Source organism: Mytilus galloprovincialis, chromosome 1 (assembly GCF_965363235.1).
Source record: "Mytilus galloprovincialis chromosome 1, xbMytGall1.hap1.1, whole genome shotgun sequence".
Lineage (NCBI taxonomy): Eukaryota > Metazoa > Mollusca > Bivalvia > Mytilida > Mytilidae > Mytilus > Mytilus galloprovincialis.
This window is the reverse complement of record NC_134838.1, coordinates 104,333,848-104,359,228: the sequence shown is the minus strand read 5'-3', so window position 1 is coordinate 104,359,228 and position 25,381 is coordinate 104,333,848. Positions and strand designations below refer to the sequence as shown.

Here is a 25,381-nt window from a genome sequence, read left to right as displayed (position 1 = left end):
ATTTTCAAAATCGGGACTGATCGTATCCAGATCGGGCTATTCGTAGTGCCATCTTTCACCATCGTAGAACCATCGGCCACTTTTTCTAGCCTTCGGGGACAACTTCGGGAAGGGTTCTAAATTTTTTAACATGTTAAAAAATCCCCGAAGGTGCGTCCGATGTTGAGGGTTCGTATTGAGTTCGTATCAACATCCTCACCATCGTAATGTCACCGGGAATGCATCTTTGAACATCGTATTGCATTCGTGTTTCCATCGTTTCCATCGGGCAGTTTTGACATTACGATGTTTACACGAATGAATCACGAAGCTACCCGAAGGTCTTACGATGGCAACACGACTTCGTGAAGACCTCGTAATCCCGTCGTGATGCCATCGAATAAAAGTACGAAGGTGACAAGATGGAACTACGACGGCAATAAATCCAGCTAAATGCAAGTTAATTTTCGTGCTTAAATACATTTAAAGTGCCATGCGCGATATGCACTGGTCAGTCTAATACGACAGTTAAGAAAGACGTTCACAAAACATGGAGCTCATATCATATGATTCTATGAGAACAAGAAAGGTGACAGCGTTGTTTCTATTAATTCAAATGGAACAAGAAGAGCAGGTATTACAGGCTCATGATTTACTTTTACAAATAAAATATTATTTTTTTGTCAATTTTTCATATCAAATAACATAATGAAAATCATAAACGCGCCTCGTATACCAACACTGCAGGTACACGTATATAGGGAAACCAACTTTTTCTTCATTATTCTGATTTTTTATGTATCGTCTGAGATGTTGTCACACGAATGTTTACTCCATAAACATTTTGTTTTCTATATGTCATATTTTGCCGCATTTGTTGTTTTCCCCACATCCTTCCTTTAGTCTATATTATTATGACATTCTCCTGGAAAGAGCTCTTTTTGAATAAAAGGGATCAACGAACCCATTACCTTACCTTTAAGATAGATCAGTAAACATGGGCATAATTATGGGTGATTATTCAGACTAGTGCACACATTTTACAGTTCAAACAAGGCAATGCCGAGCGTGGCATCCCCTCGTATGTAACATATTGGGGACAAATATGGACACTATATTTGTATATGACACATGCAGAAAATGGTAAATTGAATACGCATTTTGATACATAAAATATTTTTTTAGAAATCAACCAAATTATTCAGTAACTGGAAATACCCACGGTCTTCCGTCTTATGATTAAACCAAAAATTACAATATAATATAGATTCAATATTGATCAAACAATTTAAAACGTGTGATGCCTTCGGCATATAATTTAAATGCATCGTAAGCTGTACAGACATCGTATGGCCATCGCGCCATCATCGTAATCCATCGTGTAGCCTTCGTGATCCATCTTGTAGGCTTCGGCTGAGATATGAAGCTTAAATACCGTCTTCGGTTAACCTTCGTATGTCCATCTTTTGCTATCGTATATACTTTTGGCACCCTCGTATAGACTTCGTTATTCATCGTACTTGCTTCGGTCACTTTTTGGTATTTTAACGAGATCGGGACCAACCTCGTACGAACTTACAATTTTCGCATTCGGGTTTCCATCGTATATAAAAATCGGGACAGTGTGACGCGGGCATACCGATGGTCATTACCGATGGTCATACCGATGGTCATTACCGATTTGTTATTACGAGTGAATGGCACCATGTCGACTTAAAAAAAAATCGAAAAATTTCTTAATGAACTGTTACACAAGAAGTCCTTGGAAAGTAACATAGTCTATTCAAGTTATCTTGTGAGTATGGGGTATCGCAGTCGTGCTACAATATTTGAGATCTAGAGCTTCTTAAAAACACCGTAGACACATCGGAAAGGCCCAAGACCTCGGTATCCCTGTAATCAGCTACAAAAAGGCCAGCTTTTCACTCGCAAACAAAAGGTGTAAATAAAAAGGATCGTGCACGACCAAGACTTGCAAATGCAAAAAAGCTATGATACCGTGTGGAAGTAAATGTCACCCCAAGCCTACATGCAAGAATGTAATTAACGGTGAAAACTAACTATGGCATCAATATTTGATTTTTACGTAGTATTTGAATTATAAAAATAATACATTGTCATGTAACCATCATTATTTTTTTAAATAAAGTTTTGGCATTGTTGAAACTTTTATAATGTAATTAAAAAAAATTACCCATATGGTCCAATACTCATACGGTCCGGCCCGTCAATAACCAAACGAGTATTATACTCATATGGTCCGACCATACGCGTACGGTCGGACCATACGCGTATGGTCGGACCATATGAGTATATGCATATGGTCATGACCATACGCGTATGGTCCAAATACTCATATGGTCCGGATCATTTACACTATACTGATAATTACCATGATGTGGATTAACCCCTGTGAATCAATGGTTTGAATTTTGAGTTGGGATCAAATACAAACTTTTTCAGCATAGTACAGGTTTAACACATCAAACAGTTTATCTATCTAGTATACACAATCATCACGAGAAGATGTTGGTTGCATGATGACCCTTCCTGATTTCACGTTGCTTTATTTGAATCTTTGTTCATAAATGACCTCCATTGGTGTCAATATCAGAGGTAAAAGAAGAATAAGATAACTTATCGGTTTAATATATTTTTATTTAAAATATTATACCTGATCCCCATGAGAAAATAGTGACCTCCATATGAATCTTTAGGTCAAAGTTGAGCTATTTCAGCACAGTACAGGCTAAACGCTTTGGTTAATTTCATCAACATTGGCATACTGAATTGTTTGGAGGACAGGATGGCAGTACTATCCTTTCATGATTTCAGTTCACACGAGGAAGTGCAATTCTTGTCAACACATGATACTATTCCTATATGAAGTCCAGCATTTTTGTTAGTTGGCTGAACAGATTTGACCCAAGTTATACGGAAAGCCAATATTTAAACTCGGAGGTGACAATTAAAAACTATACACTTAGGGACGACATCAAAAGATCGATGTAGGATAAAAAAACTTAAATCAAATAGTTTGGGGGTGGGGGGTTAAAATTCTGCAAGTTTTGTATATCTAAAATTGATTTTTACATATATCCCTATTGGTAAATCAATTTTTCCCAAATTAAGTTAAGAGGGGGGTGGGGGGTCAGTGAAAAAACTATGTGAATTAAGTTTTTTTATCCTACATTGAACTTTTGATGTCATCCCTTACGTTTTTACTTAAAAGACACCAGATGTTCTGTGTATCTTGGACAACCAAATTATTACCAGTAACACGAAACCCATCTAACTATATATGTCCGATTTAAAGAAAACTTGCCACAGATGAAAATCATATGATAAGTTTAAGCAATAACTACATAAAGATGTGAAATGATAAGAAGCTACCATTCAAACCTTGAACACGATGAAACATTACCCTATATCAGTATCATGATTATAACAGAAAAGAAAACTTCCTCCATGAAAAGGCTGCGAAGAGCAGGGTTTGGAGTTGAGCAAATCTGAATCTAATAAAATACTACGAAATAACAAACATATTTAAGAAACACAACTTAATTGAATAGCTTTAGATTCTCAAATTATTATCGTTTTAAATGATAAAAACACTTTTATATCTATTTCTGCAGCTAGAATGTTGCTGGGGCTTTCTCAGGAAAAAAGTAAAATAACAAAATTTCCTATCTCCAAGGAAAATTCAAATCAGAAAGTCCCGTATAAAATGGCAACATCAAAAGCTCAAACACATCAACGAATGGAAAACAACTGTCATATTCCAAACTGGTTACAGTCGTTTCCAGTACCTTTTAAGTTACAACGTTTGGATTGTTTAAAGAAACTATAATGATATATCTTCTGTTACTTTGTTGGAACGTTTTTAGTGGTGGACTTTTAAGCAGCACATATTTTCGAGTGGTTGTCATTGCTATCTCAATGAATACACATCATTTTATCACAACCGTGTTCTCTACTAATGCATAGTGTAGAGCTATATTCTCTCTCAATTTTAATTTGTCCGTGTTGGTAAACTAGCAGTTACTGTAGATTGTAAAGCAACTGTTTCACCTTCAGCTATGATTCTGTTGTTAAGGGTGGCTGAAAGTAGAAATGACAACATATATCTAGATGGTAAATTAAAAAAAAGGCATTTTATTATGTGTTTAAAAATATAAAATGAATTCTCCAATATTCAACTCTTAATTTTATTTTAAATTTCATATGGTTAAATTCTTTAGGAACAACAAGAACACGAACACCTTTATAACCAATCTTGCATAACTATCGTCCGTTATCAAGCATTCAATACAATGAATGTTACTGAAAATTAACAGTAGTTTTGTATAGATGAATATGTAACTCAATTCAACTACGCTAGAAGGTGCACATCTTCAATTGGTCTAGCCTTTTTGTAATCTGTTGTTTACTTTACAACTAATGTTTTTATTAGGATTGGTCTGTTCAGTACATTACTGATATACCCAATACTCATAAAACAGTATATGAGAAGAAGATAATAGTTTACATTGAGCACCTGAGATCACCCCTAGTTTTTGTGGGGTTTGTGTTGCTTAGTCTTTAGTTTTCAATTTTGTGTCTTCTATACTATTATTTGTCTGTTTGTCTGTTTATTTCTAGCCATGGCGTTGTCAGTTTATTTTAGATCTATGAGTTTGACTGTCCCTCTGGTATCTTTCGTACATCTTTTACCTTGGCGACGAACTGGTCTGTTCATTTCAGTTCTTCTGTACATTACTGATACAAGTAATACGCACACCGCAGCACATACAATAACAGCTGCCAATATTATATAATGTTTCTCTAGAGTAAGCTCATTAGTTTGGTCTGTTATAGGATTCAACTCTTTAGTTGTCTCGTCTTGAAATTCTGATAAAACATGCCTTGTTGTCTTGCACATTGCACCTAAATTGCAATGAAATAAGATTAGCAGTTGAAGTATTATGCAAATTACAGAGCTCAATTCAAATTTCAAAAGACATAAAGATAGGGATAAGAATTGCACAGTATTTGCAGTTAACCAATTAAAATATGTACTACAAGCTTTCCTTTCCATTTTACACTTTCGTAGAATTGACTTAAGATTCCGTCAATTAATCTATATACAGATAACCAAAACTTCGGATACATGATTAATTCTGTAACATGATTTGGACCATAACAGGTTTTAGCAATTAAAAACTTAATGACCCCTACAGACTTATGTAACAAAGTCACTCGAGTTTCGTCTATGAAATGCTTGAACCATGTGTGATTAAAAGATCTTAGTCAAGATCAAATACGACTAAGGATGATAACGATATATCACACAACTGCAGCATATGATCCGTTCTCTACAATCCCCGCATACAATATGACAATACACCAATTTAATGTGTTAACCAAAATATTATTGGAAAGTTTACATACCACTTTGTACAGGTCTACACTGACAGTATGGTTGTTCTGTACATTTCATTGGTGTTATCTAATGAAACAGGAGGAAACATATATATGAATACTTCACTTTTTACGTCTTTAGATAAAACAAAAAAACCCAACGTTTAAGTATTTACAGTAAAATATGATGGAAGTTTATTGCAAATGTTTTAAGATGGTAGCTAGCTGCTATTATAATTGATATTTGGTAACAATATTCTGCAAGTGACCGAGAAATGCACTCGATTTTTGTAGTTAACTTCTTTCTTTTGTATTTTGTTTATCGTTTTCAGTCAGCTAAACAATCGAAAAGACCATTGTTTTTAAATTGCCAGTCTAAAATTACATAGCTTACCATAACTTCAACATTTATTATTCGCACATTGAACAGGATCCAATTCCTTTTAATTGATGCACTCCTCTGAAATCATATATATATATAAAAATAAAATCAAACTGGATTGAGAACTAAACGGCAGTATAAGAAAATAAGATAGAAAAAACATTGCCTGAATAAAACTAAATTTATACAGAAAATAACATTAACTTTACCAAGTTTGATGCACCATATGCGAATTTCGACAATAAATGTCTCCCCAGGGCTGCTCGAGGACGAAACCATTGAGAATAAGAAACTTTATACAAACGTTACAGCCTCCATAGAAAGTTTCTCTACGCACACATATGTATAAATTTAATTAACGCTACTAAAATACCAACCCATTTATTGAATTATTGAAATGAATCATTCACGACGGAAACAAAGTTTATCCAGGACTAGTCAGAATTCGACAAACTCTATCTATACCAATGTTGAAAATACCAGTATATGATTGTCAACTATTGATAAAATCGCAAGATAATTATTGAATCCTACCTTGTTTTCTGCAACATCTAACTCATCTACTGTTGCATTTGAAACCATGTTGCTTCGATACCAAAGTATGTCTAGATGGAATCGTTTTGGGATAAGATGACAGTTTTCTAAGGTAACATTAACAACCACTGCATTATCGGTACAGCTGAAGTTTGCATTCCAACAGGAACAACAAGAACAATTATTTGACTTTTCATCCACTGAAACATATAACACATTCATACCAAAGTCTCTTCATGCAATAACTCGACTGGTGTCGTGTCATCTTAATGTAAAATCGATAAATAATATATACAACCAAGACATAATGGCAGTACTAGTATGTATATATAGTGCAAAAAGGTAAACCACTATTATCTGTATCAGGTACTCTCAAAGTCAATAATTCAAATTGTTTTTTTTAATAAAAATCATGAACTAATTTGAATGAAAGATGAAAATTAAACCAACCAAGATAGGGAGTAGAAAGCGTCGCTTCACTTTAGCCTCAAAAGAGAAATTATAGCGCATATAATACACTGTGTTTTGAATATACATGCAACTAGAACTTTACTCGAAACTATCTCATTCCAAAAAATGTTTTTAATGGTTTTATGAAATGATTAAATGTCTCTGATTGGTAGTCACTCAAATATACAATGTCAAGTTTGCTAAATTGTTACACCAAAACTAATAGAGAAACCCAAATATAAGTGTCAGGCCATTTTCGTTCATCCTTTTTTTTATCTGTTTGAACTAAATATGCATGCTTTTGACAGTTTGTTTCATGATGTACTGTTACACTACTGTCCTTGACTTGTCTTGTTTCCATTGTATGTCTATCTTTAGATTACTATAAAAAAAAACTCAATTTCAACAATTCAAGTAACTCATAAAGAGGATACAAATACAATCATTGATAGATTTTTTATGCAGGTTTATAGTTTTTATTACATAAAAATAACATCCAAATATTAGAATGTAAGTTTGAATAGAACTATTACCTCCTTGTCCAAATGAAGGAGACAACTCTGCTAAATGGTACAACAATAACACAACGTGTGAAATTAATCCAAACATATTTAGAGCAATCTACAAAAAAACCCAGAAATAAAACAGACATAAAAATGCTTTGCGAGAATGCTCATTATATCACTCGGACGCAACAACATCATTTTAATACTAGTTCGTTTGTAATTAACGTTATGTTTGATTTTGATGATGATCAAGATGACGAGAACGTCGTCAACAAATTTAGGCGATATTAGTTTATCGATGTTTAGATCTTGTAAATCTATTAGGATGAGACAAATCAAAAGGGAGCGAGACCGCGTGCGTCGACAATGTAAGCGTGTTTCATATACATGCTTTTCACGCTATTATTTCCACATCACAAGTTCTTCGATGACCATTTTTAAAAGTTCATTTTGTATCTTTTAGTTCTGCCCACTAGAGTCAATCTACTTCCGGTTTAGTCATATTTCTGTTTATGACGCTTTTTGCTCGATTTGACTCTAGTGTTGTTTGATTGGGGAACTAGATAGTGATATTTAAGCATGCATAGGAGGACAAAGCATTCAGTTTCATCCTGTAGAGTTTATACGATCTCACAATTCGTCATTTGAATGTTAAATAAGAGGTAGACTTGTTTGCAGATGTTTCTGTTAAACAAGTTGCAACGGTGGTTTACCGATGTTCATTGCTCATAGATAAATTTTGAATATACTAATGAAGAGAAAAATACACAAAGAGATTCGACTAAACATGGCACCAAGTGAAATCGGGTGTGTCAGCAGGACACTCATCATTCCTGTTAATTTACCTTCTCTATCTAATAAGGTTTTTATTTAAAAATATTTTGGCCTCGAGCATCAATGTAGAGATATTTACTGCCGAAATGTGCATATAGGGCAGAAACATTGGTTCCGTTAATGTTATTCATTGTTAATGAGCATGTGCCATTGGGAAGGCTGGGCAGTGTGTAGACCAGACGACCTGTTTCTTATCTAAAGCTGGAAAATATGTTCATCGTTAATTGACACAATCGCAATTTCTACCGTTCTTCTAAAACTTGTACTTTTTTGGAGGAACTTTAGCGTTAAAATTACCCCTAACTTATAATAAGTCTGTAAATAAGAAGTAACAGTAGTTCAGCGATGTATATCTCATAAATCCATTTAAAATAATGGCATTAAACTCAATCTGAGGAAGTCTAGGATTTCCGAAAGGATCGAGATGCTTTGATAGGAAAAATAAGAACATTGATGTGCGTTATATAACTGTTGTGATTTGACATACCTTTCACGATGCGGTCGAGGTTATGCTTCTGCTGTGATTGGGAAGTTAGCAATGGGGAAGCTGAAAATACATCTTTGTCATATACGTTATAAATATAGTTGAAGTCGTTCATCTTTCAATTTGAGAGAAAATATTCATATATGATGCATACCTTCTTGTTTCGATGGAATCTCGTGGTGTCATGTTATTAATTGGACTTCTAATAAGTTAATCACGAGGAATTGTAGTGTAGTGACGTGTGTGGAGTTTAAAATTGTAGGCAAATTATAAATATTATGATGGAAGAATTTTGAGCAGGGATTTGTTGTAAGAATTCTTTGTTTTTTTTTGTTTGCTATACATCTTTTGTTATAAGTATGGTTGGCAAATTTTGGTTTCATGTTAATACAAAAGCAGAGAACGCACTGTGATTTCCAGTTATTTCTATTGATTGAATTGTGAAGATGAGTAATTAGGATTTTCTTATTTGTTTCTTACTTGTTATGTTATCCAAGCTCTGATTTTTACATTATGCAATATGCGGTTAAGGCTTTTTCCCTCGGAACGACACCTTTTAATTTGTCGTTTAGAGATGCTTGCTAATAAACGATTTTAAGTTTCTTGAAACGGTAATTATTGGTTGTGTTTATAGTATAACATTGAGAATGGAAACGGGGAATGTGTCAAAGAGACAGCAACCCGACCAAAGAGTAAAACACAGCTAAAAGCTACCAATGGGTTTTCAACACAGCGAGAAAATCCCATATACATGCGCTTGTGAAAACATACCGAAAAGATAAAGTGTCTAATTTGATTTGTCTTACTCTTCCATAACTTATTTCTGATGTTGAAGTTTTTAGCAGAAACAGAAACCTGTTCGGTGGTTGTCTTTGTTATGTAAAGTATTTTTTTACATGTTAATCCTTATTTTAGAATATATGCATTCCGCCTCAAAATTGACCTCTCAATACTTACCTACAATCGAAAAGAATGTGTATATACGAAATCGAAAAGTCCTTATTTCAAATACTTCGACAATCTTTTTGTCACTCATTTTGCAACATTTAAATGTACGAATATTTCACTCAGTTTATTTTCACTTCCATGTGTAACAGTTTTTGTGATCTATGAGTCATTCGAATTTAAAAAAATGTCTTAGACATGTGAATGTATATTTTTCGTGTTTAAAATCTTTGTTGAACTGAGATTTTGATGCTGATGTTAAATAAAGGCAACAGTAGTATACCGCTGTTCAAAAGTCATAAAACGATTGAGTAAAAACAAATCCGGATTACAAACTAAGACTGAGAAAAAAACATCAAATATAGAGGAAAACAACGAAACAGCAGAAACACTAAAGTGCAACAAAAAAACAAACGACAATGCAACACACATAGAAACGAATTATAAGATAACAGTTGCCATTTTCCTGACTTGGTACAGGACATTGTAAGAAAAAAATGATGGGTTGAACCTGGTTAAAATTGATCATTATTCATTTTGATGAAATATGATAGACTATGATTTTAATATTTTTGATAACATAGAACTGCTTTTGTCAAACATCCAAACATATTATCCACACTCATCTGTGTCCACACTTGTTTTGACATCAAAATATTTAAAGTTACAGAGAGGGTTATCAAATAAATATAAAGGCGAATTAAACCCGCTTATTTACAAAGACACATAGTTATCAAAGGTACAAGGTTTATAATTTAGTACGCCAGACGCGCGTTTTGTCTACATAAGACTCACCAGTGACGCTCTTATCAAAATATTTATAAAGCCAAACAAGTACAAAGTTGAAGAGCATTAAGGATCCATAATTCCAAAAAGTTGTGCCAAATACGGCTAAGGTCATCTATGCCTGGGATAAGAGAATCCTTAGTTTTTCGAAAAATTCAAACTTTTGTAAACAGGAAATTTATAAAAATGACCACATTATTGATATTCATGTCAACCCCGAAAGTGTTGACTTCTGGGCTGGTGATACCCTCTGGGACGAAACGACCACCAGTAGTGGCATCGACCATACTATTTCGTCTATTATTTTCCTGCGAGTTTGAACTATGTCGTATTACATTGGTGACAATGATGAACATAAAAAAAATATATGATTTTTAGAAAGTTATCTTTCAATTTAAAAACAATAAATTACACAATATTTTAATTTTATTTACCTTTTATTGAATGATCTTTTTATTCCAGTTGAATAACCATTACAATCTTATTTGAAATCCTTAAAAAACACACGAATTTTAACACGCTTAAAATAATGACCATTCATGATTTGATGAAATAACTGAACAATAATTGTTATGCTAGATCTAATGGCAATTAACACAAAAGATTTATATCGTTACAAAAATCCCCAGTTTGTATGAACAGAACTGGGTACGGTCTTATAGAACAATTCAAGATTACACAGATAGGGATTTAAATGTGTATATGTGTTGTTTATATTTAGTTAACAAGACATAAAAGGATGACAGGAATCCTATTGTTTTTTACAGTTCATCAACTTATGATTGTAATTATAATTATATAGACGTACAAAAAGACAAGCATATAAACAACAAACGATGGTGTTGTAATTATCCCTGACCTGGTAGAGGGACAAATATTAATAATGATATTATTGAATACTAGTAATAAATTCTTTATTTTTAGAAGGTAACTACAAAATATTTAATAAACGTAGATAACAAAAACAATGTTAATACACTGTATACAAGAACACCTATATTGTACAAGTAGAAAGATACCATTGACTTGAACATAGAATATTTATAGTTCAAGATCATACTATAAGATAACTTAAAAAAAAATATCATAACAGATTTTTCAAATTGCTTTAAACTCATTTACACTTATAGTTTTATAAGTGTATAAGACAGAGATTTCACGGAAAAAGTTAGAAACCAAAGGTTCTCTCACCGTAATTGTTTTCATATCGCTAACAAGTATATCATTTTGAGAAGAGGAGACAATACATGCTATTATAACTTGAACAAATTGAAAAAAATGTTGAGTCAAATACTTAAATGCTAGATAATTAATACACTTATATATCATAACTTTCATAACATAATTAATTCTATTATGAGCAGTAAGCCATCCTAGCATTTTGAATTTACAAGACGAAATAGTACACTTGCATTCACAATTATAGTTTTACTTGTACCATTTGTCAATGCATGTTTTTAATCATGGTACCTTTGATAACTATTTGACGCTTTATCGATACAATACAGCTGTAGTCCATAATTAAAACTATGTATTCATCAAAGAGAGTTTTGTAATACTTAAAGAAAGATACGCTTTTATCTTATTGTAATTATTCTAAAAACTGTATTATAAAGGACATATACTCTCAAAATCTTTAATATAATGGATATAAACTTTCAATTATGACTAAACGAGTAACTTGGTTAATGCGATAAACATTTTTAACACCTCTCTTTAATGCAAACAGTCATATAAGTCCTAGTCTAGACCCTTGATGTATCTTTAATATATATAAATGGCAGATTATAAAAAAAACCTAAGACAAAGTGAATGTATCGTTTGCATTGGAGTTATCCACTACTTTTTCGATAACTGTTTTTAAGTTATTATAAGCGATTATGATATATAATACAGCCCACAATAACATATCAAGATAGAGATAAACAATTTTATATTTTCATACATTGTATAGATATTACAGACTTTTCAGTATGAACACAAATAGATGTGAGGTACACACCAACGAGACAGCAACAATAAGACATCGTTTCAGTCAACAAGTGATTAGTGTAGCAATAGCATCCGAATAACTCCAAATCGGCCCTACGTCTAGTAAGTTGCAGATTGAGATTCTCTTTAAATACTAAAGTACCCAAAGAACAAACAAACAAAACAAACTGAACGATACAACCACAGATAATCGCCAACCAGGCGTTTGACTTTGGACATACACATGCAAAGGATAGGAAATAGGTAGTTTTGTATTTAATCCTTACATAATAAAAAAAAACATTTGGATTACAAAAAGTTGTTTGTTAAAAAATATTAATGCTTAATGCTTAAAAGTACAATAACATTACCGGTACCAATTTTTCTGCACCAGATGCGCATTTCGACAATGCATGTCTCTTCAGTGATGCTCTTGGCCAAAACATTTGAAATCCAAAGCTTATATAAAAGACGAAGAGCTATAATCCAAATGGTCCAAAAAGTATAGCCAAATCCGTGAAAGGAACCAGAGCTTTGCATGAGGGAGATACAAGATGCATATAAGATTTTAAAGAATCTGATATCATATTTTGAACTATTTCTCATAACCTTAGTATGTGGCAGGTTTGTGCACTGCTTATTGGTTACAATTTAATTATTTTCAATATACAAACATGAAAATGATACTTTGGACAATCAGATCTCAAAACAATGCATGTTTTGCTAATGCTACCACTTTTTCATTTTTAAACGAAATTAATAATTATACGAATGAAAAATTTCATCTATGTGGAATTCAAATAATGGCCTATGCACGTTTAGACGAGTTAAAAAATGTTACAATAGTGAGTTAACTTGAAAACAGAACTGAATTGAAGAAGACATTTATGAGTATACGATCTCATTTGCGGAACAGTTAACCAAATGAGATAAAGATATGTCATACTCTTAATTTTGTATGTGTAAAAAAAGCTTTACTATAAACTTCACGAAAAAAGAGGAAAAAAGTACTCCATGCTCCATACCTGCATACCCCTTCTTAATTATTGGATTACATGTCGAAATTGTCATAGTTTGAACAGAAATTTATGTTAATTAATTCTTGTTCGGATTTTGAAATAGGAGAGGCAATAGTATTCTCATGTTTTTGTGACGAATTATAATAATTGTCCTCTTGTGTACGTTGACACACATTATTTGGACTATAAATAAGTTGATTAGGATGTGCAATGTGACTGGCAGCTTGGTTGGATGAATTATTAGAACAGCTTGTACCAGTTTCACTAGAATGTTCATGATTAATTGCTGAAGGTATTGACGAATCAAATTGTGTGGTCGTGTTTAATGCCAATTTTTCACTAAAACTACTTTCTTGCATTGCTTTGCATAATGTGTCTGCTCCTAAAAAAGCAACAGAAAATGCATTTATTTCAAATTAAAGTATTTTTATTGATCTAATTGATTGTTTAATGGTAAAGATTGTAAAAGCGAAATATTTCAAAGATGTTTTAAAGGGTTATGCTATGTTTTAAACTTTTTTATTCGAGCGTCACTGTTGAGTCTATTGTAGACGAAACACGCGTCTGTCATACATAGTTATATTTATATTTGAATACGGTTGGCAATTTCGGTATTAGTGATATTCGTCTAGTGCCAAAAAATTATCCAGGTCACAAAACATTGTACGATAGCTATTTTGTTGGATGATGTGGAATCCGCCGTTTAATTGTCTTTACTTCGAGTTCCACAGTTATTTATAACTAACAATTTGATAAACCGCGCAGTGTTTGTGGTTATGGTTTTTTTTTTTTAATATGTTTTAAATTTTCATTCAGTTAAGACGATTTAGAATTCGACAGATATGATGTATACTTGTTTGTTGTTTAAGACCTCCTGTTATTCTATAATTACTGCAGGTTGAAGAACGTGTCGAGGGTTGTTGTCTGTTTCACGTATACATCTCTACTTATCCATAGTTGTATGCCTTACTGTGAAGGCATTGCAAGTTGTATTTGACACAATATCCCATCTTTCAGATACCACTTTACTAAGATTCTATCTACAATTTTGTTAATTTTTTTTCCCTTCTTGTATAAACTGTATCGCATTTATGAAATCTATGATATGTAGTATTTTGGTGTGTATTATCATTTCATTTAAGGAATATTGCATTGCAGAAAACTTACGCCTTTTTATCAAAATTGCGAAAAGAACTGCAACCATTAAAACAGCAGAAACGATAGTCACAATCATTGTTACATCTGGTTCACTATGCTCATTCTTGTGTGAAGCCATCAGTTCATTCCGGTTGATTGAATATACATCGTCATAGCAACCTATTACTGATCAAAATAATGAATATATTATTTCAACGACGAAAGAAAATTCCGTGGCCATCAAGTAAAAATATTATTACTTATGAAAATCAGAGCATGTGATTTAAGTACTAGTATTCAGATTCAGAAAGTCGTGTTGTGCGCACTATATATATATATACCTAACAAGTAAGGTGATTTAGGCTATTTCATCACCAAAGTAAAAAAAAAAATCAGTTAATAAATGAATTGAAAAAGAATCTGAAAAGGGAAAGGGAAAGGCATCTTTAAGAACTATTTACAACGAAATTTTCAGTTCAACACTTTAGAAAGATCAGCACTCTTTACATTACTAGTTTTCCAAATAATACGAATAAACTTACTGCGTTTTACAGGACGGCAACGGACAAACCGACAGAAAGGAGCAACCTGTAATACAAAAATCATTTTACAACAGATTTCAAATTTTACAGAATAAGAGAAACTGTCCTAGCCATAACACGTTTCTGTTTATCAATGAAACACGTCAAAAAATATATTAACGCAATGCCATTTTGATTTGTTTTGCCTATCTAGATCTATTTAGTGGTATCTATTTAGTGGTGAGGCTAAATATACAATCATTTATCCGAATTTACGTTATCGACTATGATATTGAACACACCATTCATATCGTTAGTGGTTTTTTTTTACACCTACAAAATCTTTAAATGCTTTATAAATGTGTGATTTTGTAGCAATGTTAGCAAAGCCGTTTTCTTTGAAAAGGATTGATCGACCTTCCAGTTGTTTTGATTGAAACTAATAGACAAAAACTGTCATATTCCTGACTTGGTACAGGCATTTTCCTATGTAGGAAATGGTTGATTAAACCTGTTTGTATAGCTCGATAAACCTGTCACTTATATGACATTCGAATAAAATTTCATATATTGACAACCGAGTATCTTGTACGAGATTTTAGAAAAACAATATGTTAAAGTAACACTTACGGTAACGGTTATCTCAGTCTTTCTGGGTAAGTATACCTTACAAGATGGAACCTGTAAATATAAACATTCATTCCATCAGTGCTAGATGGTTTACACATGGTTTTATGTTTACTTTGATACTGTCATTATATGTATAACTTGATATATTTAAAAAAAAAAAGGGGGGGATCAATACCAAATAGGATGTTTCTGCAACATTTATTTCGTGAGCTATATATTTGTACAAACTAAGTGACCAATAGGTGATGTTGACTGCCACTTGTCTTGCTTCTCTTCGATATCATGCGATTCCTTCAGTTTTTGTTTGATATTTTGCTCTATTAACGAGATTTGAAGATAAAATCACTACTGTCAGCTTATTACATAAACGCATTAGACTTTTATATGTTTGGCTTTCTAGTGGTTTGGTCTCGAGAGCAATACTGAAGATTATTGCGGAAACATGACATGCACAAGGAAATCGGTACCGAAAGTATTTGTTTTAGTTGTCAATGGACATAGTCTTACGAGAATAGCATTAACAGTAGCGAATTGAGTTCAAGAATGAATTACATAGTTGCACTCAAACTATTAAGTTGTTACTGATAAATATAATTCATCTGACTTTGAATCTTCCATTTCATATGCGATTAAACAATTTCGATAAATTAAACTATAACAACTTATTCAATTATAAATGAATAATAGTTTGCCATTTGAATCACACGCATTTTTTCCGTCGTTTTTTGTACTGTTGTCAATGTGAATTGGTAAATATGTTTCGTTAAACCTAGGACTCAGCGATCCTCAATCTAATGCATAATTATGAACGCTATTATGACTTTCTTTTCTATAAGAACTATTGTATATATTTTTTTTTAATTTTGTTTGAAGAAAGTTTTGAAGTTTGTCTTGAGTATATTTACCTTTTTCCTGTGACAAGTTACTATGTTGTTTTCAATAAGAGATTCGTTAAGGTAAACTTTGTATTGAAAATCTGTTGTTTGATATGGACGTTTCATTTCCCATAACCAAGAAGATGTACAATTATCTAAAGAAATTTCTAGAACCAATCTATTATTTGTCGAACACTCTGCTTTTGATCTCCAACAGCTACAATACATTTCTTTTTCATCTGTCAAAAATCAATGCATTTTTTATTAAAAAGGTTGAAGCATATTTATAATCTTGAAAAAAGCAGTAACTTTGCAATTAATGACATCTTGAATCATTTTCCAAGACCAACATGAAGATGCGATATTTTAAATTTGAGAATGTGTTTTACTCCTCAGTCTGCCCCATGTGTTTCCTTTCAGGTCTTTTTAAGAAAGAACTGTTATATTGAACATGGTTCGACAGTGGATGATGCAATAAACTTGATTCTGTTTTGGCGTTGAGTGTCCAGATGTAAGAATTGTCTAACTGCGGTAAAATCTCAAGATTTCAGAAGGATTAAATGTCCTGACAAATGACATAAAAAAGGATGTGGCTATTTTACAGTAAATTTGATTACAGATTCAAAGATATGTTATTTACTCATTCGATAATCAGTTACTTTGAAGTCAGTGCCATCTTAGATTTTTGCCATACAATTAATTATTTCAGAATGTATATTCTCGGAATTGATTTTTTTTTATCGTATTTACATGTATAAGAGTATTTCTTCAATGTTCTTTTGTTGACAAATTTTGTAATATTGGAAACATTGACGTTTTTCATAACTTAACTTACCCCACATATCAGATTTTACTTGTCCATAGTGATGTAGAATATATAACATTACAAAACAACTGCCATATACATCCAAAAGATGTACCATCATTATACGGGGAAAACTAAAAATGAAACAGACGCCTAAATGTCTTCTTTAATAAAACTGTATCAAAAAGTAAACGGTGCCTGGTTTTATATGAAATTAAACAATGATCGCAAAATCATCTTTGTGTTTATTTATTTTTTGTGATTGTCCACAATACTAACATTATAATCTTCGACTTGATGACACAAAAACATTTTATAAACAAGATGTAATAATTACGTGCAGTTCATAAATTTTAGATATATCTTGAGATAATAACGACATGTACAATATCTCAAGATAACCTCTCTTTGTAAAAAAAAAGAAGTAGAATTGGATACACGGAAAACACTTAAATATGTCCTGATTAAATGTGATTTGATACTACAAAATTAATGTGGAAAATAGGCAAAAAACTTCCATGGATTGAAGCAAATAGTAATTAGAATCAAACTATCTTTTTGCTTGCATTATATTAGTTATGAATAAAAGAAAGATCAAGATTAAAATCAACACAGTACCCCACTGAGAACGCAATGGTACCAACTCTATGTATATACCTGGATGCTTTTTTTAAATCGTGTATTGAAATGAATATTTCGTCTCCTGAGTACTCACGAATATGACCTACCGAATTAGACTATTTACCAGGTTTGTAATAATATGAGCAACACGACGGGTGCCACTTGTTGAGCAGGATCTGCTTACCCTTCCGGAGTACCTGAGGTCACCCCCAGTTTTTGGTGGTGTTCGTGTTGCTAAGTCTTTAGCTGTCTATGTTGTGTCTTGTGTACTATTATTTGTCTGTTTGTCTTTGTCTTTTTTAGCCATGTCGTCGTCAGTTTGTTTTCGAACTAATTGATTTTCAGTAAACGTTAACGTTCTACAAATAAATTATAAAACTTGTGTGAATTAAATGTCAACTAACCTAATGCAGATGTAACTTCCAATTCTGGATCAAACATTTTTCATAAGAATCCAAACCAATCGTTTCAGCAGTTTTTTTTTTTATTAAACCTTTTACGAGGGATCCGTTTGAAAGCGTTGTATATGAAAAGGCATGACCTTTGGACCCATCTATTACCAAATTTTTATAAATACAAGTCTCGGAAAATCTAACGATAATCCATTAACTGAAAATAGAGATGAATGACCATTTAGACAACTCTGGTGAATCGTGGATCGAAAGAATAATTTTGAAAGTCATAATACGAAACTTTATTAAACCTCGTACCTTTAAAGAAATTTTCGAAAAAAAAATGGATGAAGGATAGATCGTTATTTTTTTGCACTTAAAACAATTCACATACTTACAAGTAGATCTGGAAAACCCATATTTGTTTTGAAATAATAATATTAGATATTCTTTCGCGAGTCAATGCACCTTAACATTTAAAAGATGGTCTTGATTAGAATATTTAACAATTCAATTAGATACAATAGCAGGGAACGATGAATGGTCTTATTTATTAAGCTTGAATGACATCAATACTATGTCGAAAAAGATCATATTTTTTATTCAAATCGATTTGGTTGTTGTCCTTTAAATCTCACATGGGATGGGTCAGGTTAGCTATTTGCATCACTATACATTCGTCGTCCACCCATCGTTAGACAATTTCAATGTATTTCATGAAACAAGAAGTTAATTTGAACCAAACTTGGCAGGAATAATGAGCAAAGGGTTTTTATGGAAATATTTTATTTTTTTCAGATTGGATAAAAAACTTGGCCCCCAGAGAAAACGTTTGATTCTTCAGAAATCTTCTTCTAGGAAACTACATGTTATTTTTTAAGGATGATATTTAATGTCAATCTTCCAAGACCCAAAGGTTGCAAAACACTTATCCTACCTCCATGACAAATATGTTGCTGTCCCCGCAGATAAAGCCCCAAACAACATCGTTTTTGTGTATAAAACTCATTACATTAACTGCTTGATAAACGAATTAGTTATTGGCACTTCACTTGGAAACTCAACATATACTCCCACGACACTTACCAAAGAGGAAATCCCGGATAATCATAGGTCTGTTCTATGTTCCTTTGAATTTCAACCGAAGATGAAGAACTGGATCTTCCATCACTGTATTGGATACATAAACTACATAAGTGTCCTTACAAACAACGGTATATTGCTGGGTCTTCTAAATGCTCCACGAAACCTCTTTTCAAATTATTAACATCTATTTTATCAGCAATCAAATACGAGCTTCAAAGTTATTGTGAAACTGCCAATTCTAGAGGTAGCGTGAATCAGATGTGGATACTTAAAAATTCCAAAGATCTTTTAGAGTACATACAATCTAACTCTCTTTCATCTTGCAATAGTATTAAAACTTTTGACTTTTCTACACTTTACACAAGTATTCCACATTTCAAACTAAAAGACAAATTGAAAGAGTTAGTATTGCTTTGTTTCATAAACAAAAATGGTCAACGTAGATACAAGTACTTTGTCTTAAGGAGGGATAAATCCTACTTTGTAAAGGATCACTCTGATTCAAACAAAAAGTTATCTGAAACTGAAATTATCAAAATTTTTGATTTTTTGATTTACAACATATTTTTTACGTTCGGAGGACGTGTTTTTCAACAGACTGTCGGCATTCCAATTGGAACCAATTGTGCCTCTCTTCTTGCCGACTTTTTTCTTTATTAATATGAGACTGACTTCATACAGGAACTTCTCAAGAAGAAAGATAAGAAGTTAGAAATATCCTTTAACTCTACTTTCCGCTATATAGATGACGTTATTTCACTAAATAATTCAAAATTTGGTGACAATGTTAAACGCATCTATCCCATCGAACTAGAGATAAAGGATACAACAGAAACAGTTAAGTCTGCCTCATATCATATCAATGAGGTCGGTTGAAAACAAAACCTTACGACAAAAGAGATAATTTCAGCTTTCTAATTGTGAACTTTCCATTTCTAAGTAGCAACATTCCAGCAGCACCTGCATACGGGGTATATACTAGTATCTCCCAATTGATACGATATTCCCGTGCTTGCATTTCATATCATGATTTTCTTGATAGAGGGTTGCTGCTCACAAGGAAACTATTAAACCAAGAGTTCCAAATGGTGAAGTTGAAATCATCCAATCGTAAAATTTACGGACGCCATCACGAGTTGGTTGACCATTATAGGATGATCGTTTCACAAATGATATACGATATGTTCTTTACGTTGTAAGTACAATCCCCTTCCCTTTCATGAACGTGACCTACCGAATTAGACTATTTATCGGATTTGTTATAACATAAGCAACACGACGGGTGCCACATGTGGAGCAGGATCTGCTTACCCTTCCGGAGCACCTGATATCACCCCTTGTTTTTGGTGGGGTTCGTGTTGCTTATTCTTTAGTTTTCTATGTTGTGTCATGTGTTCTATTGTTTGTCTGTTTGTCTTCTTTCATTTTAAGCCAGGTGTTGTCAGTTTATTTTCGATTTATGAGTTTGACTGTCCCTCTGGTATCTTTCGTCCCTCTTTTAAGAGACCCTCTACAAACGATCCTCATTTAATATTGTTCAGGTTGAAAACATAGCGATGTTGTGGTCACATAATTTTATGATGTTTGCCCTAATTATCGATATATCTCGTCACTTTCCGACGGATCCCGAAGTTGATATCGTATGTACCTCATTTACTATTGCTTACTTATTGGTGTCATAAATGGCTATCCATATATATATTCCATTTGGCGTTGGCATGATTAGTCCAACAGATCATATATACTGCATATGGTACAAATAACATGGAACCTCTAAATTCATTCCCTGTTTTGTTTTGAATTGAGTGGCGGGTGATGCGTGCTGACCCCGCCAACTCACCTCTATTCAATATGTTTGTTATTGTTTTGTTTTCGCTGCAAAATTTTGATGAGTATTCTTCGTCGCTGTATTAATTGTTTCATGTTTGCATGCTCTCGTTAGGATAGTATACACTAAATTACATCTCACCAATTTTGATTATAATGGTCAAATGCAATTTTAATTCTTTTTGTCAATTTACATACACTATTTGAGATATCGTCGTTTTTTTATGAAATTTAATAGCATATGAACGATGGATGTTTAAAATTAGAAACCTTAACCCAAATATAACGATTGCACATGTTTTCCTTTAATTGAATACCGTAAAGAAGATAGCTCTAATTCAACAACCTTTATTGTCCTGGCTCATTGATAAACAAAATACTACTAATTTTTTTGCCTTGAATTGTTCGTTCAATAAGTTGTTCTCTTGTTTCTATTCTTTGCATATTTTTCTCTGTAATCTAATATATCTGGGATGTAGATTTCCTCCATAGAATAACACAATTTGAATTTAGAAGAAGATTTCGATTTTGGAGGTTTTTTGGTTGCTTTTTCTTCATAGTACATGTTTAACATGTGTTTGTCTTTATAATTTAACAAAAGATTGAGACACAAACATCTTCTGGTCACTCTTCAAATTCTGAATGTAGCGTTTACAACCTCCAGAATTCGTCCCCATTATTTAGATTTAAATCTCAGTAGTTTTGTATTGAATTTCAACGCAATACGAACATGGAATGGACCCTATAATTCATGCGAAAAGTAGAATGATTTATAAATTTAACCATATATCAAAATCAATTGACTAGCTAGGAAATGCATTTTATCTTTTTGGTATCCAATCCATGTCTTTGTTGTCAGTAGGGTATATATTGAAAATAGAAATGGTTATTTCTTGCAAATTCAATATCATTTGGGATGCCGACATAGTTCTCATGCAGTTCTGACTGTAAAAAAAATCACAGTTTTTCCTTTAATTGAATACATGAAAGACGATAGCACTAATTTAACAACCTTTACTTCCATACACGATTAGCTCTATGTCTTCTAAAAATCATCTATTACAAATGAAAACATCGATGTTCTGGACAAATATGTCATGTTTAGTAGGGATATTGTTACAATGAAACAATTGTCTATACAATTCGGTAATTATCAACAGTAAAAACATATGCACCTTTGTGCCAAGGATTGATAAAAAAAAGAGTAAAATAACAAAATAACGGTATCCGAGGAAAATTCAAAACGGAAAGTCCGTAATGAAGTGGCACTTTCAAAAGCTCATTCACATCAAACGAATGGATAACAGTTAGCATATTCCTGACTTGGTACAGGCGTTTTTCTATGTAGAAAATGGGAGATTCAAAATAAAACTTGGTTTTATAGCTAGCTAACCCTTAATTGATTTGTCTTTCCTTTATATTTTAAAAGGACATTAGCTGTCAAAAGTATGTTCATCGGTTTGACTTAAATTCTCATATTTGATTTATAACATACTGAAACGTTTATTCAACTTATAAAAAGCATGGGTAATGTATCAAAGAGACAACAACCCGACCAAAGAGCAGATAAGAGCCAAAGGCCACCAATGAGTCTTCAATGTAGCGGGAAAATTCCTCACCCGAAGGCGTGCTTCAGATGGCTTCTAAACAAAAATGTAGTTCATTGATAATGGACGTCATACTAAACTAAATATATAAAAGAAACTAAAATCAAAATCATACAAGTCCAACAAAGGTTAGAGGCTCCTGACTTGAGACAGGCGCAAAAATGCGGGGGGGGGGGGGGGGGGGGGGTTTAAACATGTTTTTGAGATCTTGACGCTCCCTCTATACCTCTAGATAATGTCGAAAAAACAAACGCACAACAAAACGCACAGTAAACTCAGTTTAACAGAAGACTTAGTTAAATGTCAGAAAAGGTAACAAAAGAAACTAAACAAAATGACAATGATAATGATACATAATAAACAAAGAACTACTAGCAGTTACTGACATGCCAGCTCCAGACTTCAATTAAACTGATTGAAAGATAATGTCCTTATCATATGAATATCCAGCACAATCCCTCCTGTACGGGGTTTAGTATTATACGATCATTAAATATATGAGAAGAACATAACGTATCATGCTTACAACTGGTTTTAGAATAAATGTGTTTATTTCCGATGCAAAAACCCTATAAGTAAATCAATATTAAAGCCAAAATATGCAATCTTTAATGACCTGACAACAGTATCGTAACTATATCCCTTATTAATAAGTCTGTTTAAATGTTTTGTTAGTTTTTGAGGTGAATGCCGACAATTTTGTGCTTTGTAAAGAATATTACCATAAAAATTGGATGTGAAATACCTGAACGTATAAGTTGTCTGCATGTTGAATTATATTTACAAATGATGTCCTTGTACCCATGATAAAATTTAGTAAATGTTTTGACTAGTTTTATGATATCGAAAACCCTGTGTGCAATAATTTTTCAGTAATACATAAATTTCTCTGGCTAAAATCTAAAACGTTGTTACATACACGAGTAAATAGTACAAGTTGAGACACATAAACACCATAAGATGGTACAAGGGAACGTCACCATCTAAAAATGGATAATTAACGATAGGAATGATGCATGGTCTCAATAATATGTATCCGCATTTCGTGTGGTTTTGACACCTTCTAATAAATCATCGATGTAACCTCTATAGACATCAACGGTCATATAACCCGATATAAACATAAATGTAGATATAAATAGATACCGAACTCGTGCAATTGTTTTTTTTTTTATGTCTGCTTTATTATGTTTAATAGGCTAACAATATATATTAATCATAAAGAATGATTTTTTTGGTGGATCGAATCAGTCTATAAAATGGTTTATCTTTGTTTCAATTTCAATTTTGACATTTTTCCATTGAATAACTGAACACTCCTAATTCATGCGTAACCCATCTCTAGCTAAGGGGTTTGATTGAAGGTCACATGAATATGGACTCAAGAAGTCTTTCAAGTGAATAGTTCATAACTTCCAAGTTACTAATTCATCAGCGATATTTATTATCTTATTTTGACAAAATTGAACGAAACTGGCTGCTAAAAGTGAAGTATTATTTCACTTTCATTAATAATTGAAAAAAACAAATTAGACTTTACTTTTTTTATATCTTATAGCTAGTACCCCTTGTAAGATAATTCTTAATCCATGTATAACATTTCTATAAGCGTAATTTGACTTTTACAGAAAATGCTTTGAAAGACTTAACGACGGAAATAAATAAAGAGTAAATATATTTGTAATGTATTCTACCAAACCAAATGAGCATATGGCTATCTAATACCATCAACACCCCCAAAAAACTTGCCCAACATTTGACACCTTCTTCTTTAGCAATTCTTTATGCAGGATCCAAATGACATGACGTAGAACATCACATTATAGTGAAGACATTAACTCAAGCCAAACCTATTCAATGGTTTGGAGGAAGACCATATTTAGGATATTTTACAGCAGATATATAAGAGTCTTTGAATTAAATTACGTAACAATCAATCATAAATGCAATAGACCAAACCCAAATGCACGGTCAAACGAAGGAAAGGGTAAACAATCGTTTTTTTGTACATTTTATGGTGTTTCTGTATTATATGAACTTGCTTTCAGTAACTGAGAACATTCTATAGTAAATAAAAGTTGTAATTGACTCTATTATTTTGTTATTTAAGAGGGCAATGCTTTTCCTGCACTGGTTATGTACTTGTACAAATCTACAGATCCATATTAAAAAGGGGCATTGGTTCCCATCTCATTGACGTTTACCCGAGATTTCGTTTTCTGCATATCTGTTTGTTTTATGCAATAGTCTGATAATGAAACGCCTAAATATTTAATAACATGTCAAATTTCGATCGGCAATGCCAAATAATCATGTTTGTTTGAAATTGTCAACCACAAAAAGTTAAGAAAAGAAATATAATTTCTCCCACATATTCATCATTGCTAATGAGACCACTATCATCCATAGACCAATTGTGGTAGATGTTAGCAACAATAAGCAAAATCCATGACATCGTTTTTAATACCTCTATTTCTTTTTAAGAATTGTCTTTATAAGTATCTAACGACAGTTTATTCGGAGGTGAACGTCTGTCGTTGAGTTGTCACATATCAAGGGTTATATATTTTTGTAAAACGTTGTGCCTCAA

The 25,381-nt window shown here is 32.6% G+C and overlaps 2 protein-coding genes across 3 annotated transcripts; both read right to left on the bottom strand.

The window, feature by feature from the left end:
* Nucleotides 1-2,964: 2,964 nt before the first annotated feature.
* On the bottom strand, nt 2,965-10,679 carry LOC143048359 (uncharacterized). The gene is made up of 7 exons (XM_076222015.1): nt 8,573-10,679; nt 7,279-7,366; nt 6,296-6,495; nt 5,774-5,839; nt 5,410-5,467; nt 4,693-4,905; nt 2,965-4,080 (listed from the first exon to the last, which is right to left on the bottom strand). Exons 2-7 carry the CDS (start codon nt 7,352-7,354, stop codon nt 3,992-3,994), a joined length of 702 nt encoding a protein of 233 aa, XP_076078130.1. The 5' UTR covers nt 7,355-7,366; nt 8,573-10,679; the 3' UTR covers nt 2,965-3,991.
* A 521-nt stretch (nt 10,680-11,200) lies between these two features.
* On the bottom strand, nt 11,201-18,566 carry LOC143048349 (uncharacterized). Of its 2 annotated transcripts, XM_076221996.1 has the most exons (7): nt 18,284-18,566; nt 17,289-17,392; nt 16,484-16,692; nt 15,579-15,629; nt 14,970-15,015; nt 14,458-14,613; nt 11,201-13,672 (listed from the first exon to the last, which is right to left on the bottom strand). In XM_076221996.1, exons 2-7 carry the CDS (start codon nt 17,377-17,379, stop codon nt 13,323-13,325), a joined length of 903 nt encoding a protein of 300 aa, XP_076078111.1. In that variant the 5' UTR covers nt 17,380-17,392; nt 18,284-18,566; the 3' UTR covers nt 11,201-13,322. The 2 variants fall into 2 exon arrangements, with proteins under 2 accessions (XP_076078111.1, XP_076078118.1); XM_076222003.1 differs by lacking the exon at nt 17,289-17,392.
* Nucleotides 18,567-25,381: the final 6,815 nt, after the last annotated feature.

Coding starts and splice junctions, on each gene's coding strand:
- LOC143048359 (XM_076222015.1), bottom strand. CDS start 7,354: ATGTTTGGATTAATTTCACACGTTGTGTTATTGTTGTACCATTTAGCA. Junction 5,840..6,295: donor TAGATGTTGCAGAAAACAAG/GTAGGATTCAAT, acceptor ATATGATTTCAG/AGGAGTGCATCAATTAAAAG. Junction 4,081..4,692: donor CAGACCAGTTCGTCGCCAAG/GTAAAAGATGTA, acceptor TTCTACTTTCAG/CCACCCTTAACAACAGAATC.
- LOC143048349 (XM_076221996.1), bottom strand. CDS start 17,379: ATGATGGTACATCTTTTGGATGTATATGGCAGTTGTTTTGTAATGTTA. Junction 16,693..17,288: donor AGTAAAATCTGATATGTGGG/GTAAGTTAAGTT, acceptor GATTTTTGACAG/ATGAAAAAGAAATGTATTGT. Junction 13,673..14,457: donor CGCAATTTTGATAAAAAGGC/GTAAGTTTTCTG, acceptor TTGCTTTTTTAG/GAGCAGACACATTATGCAAA.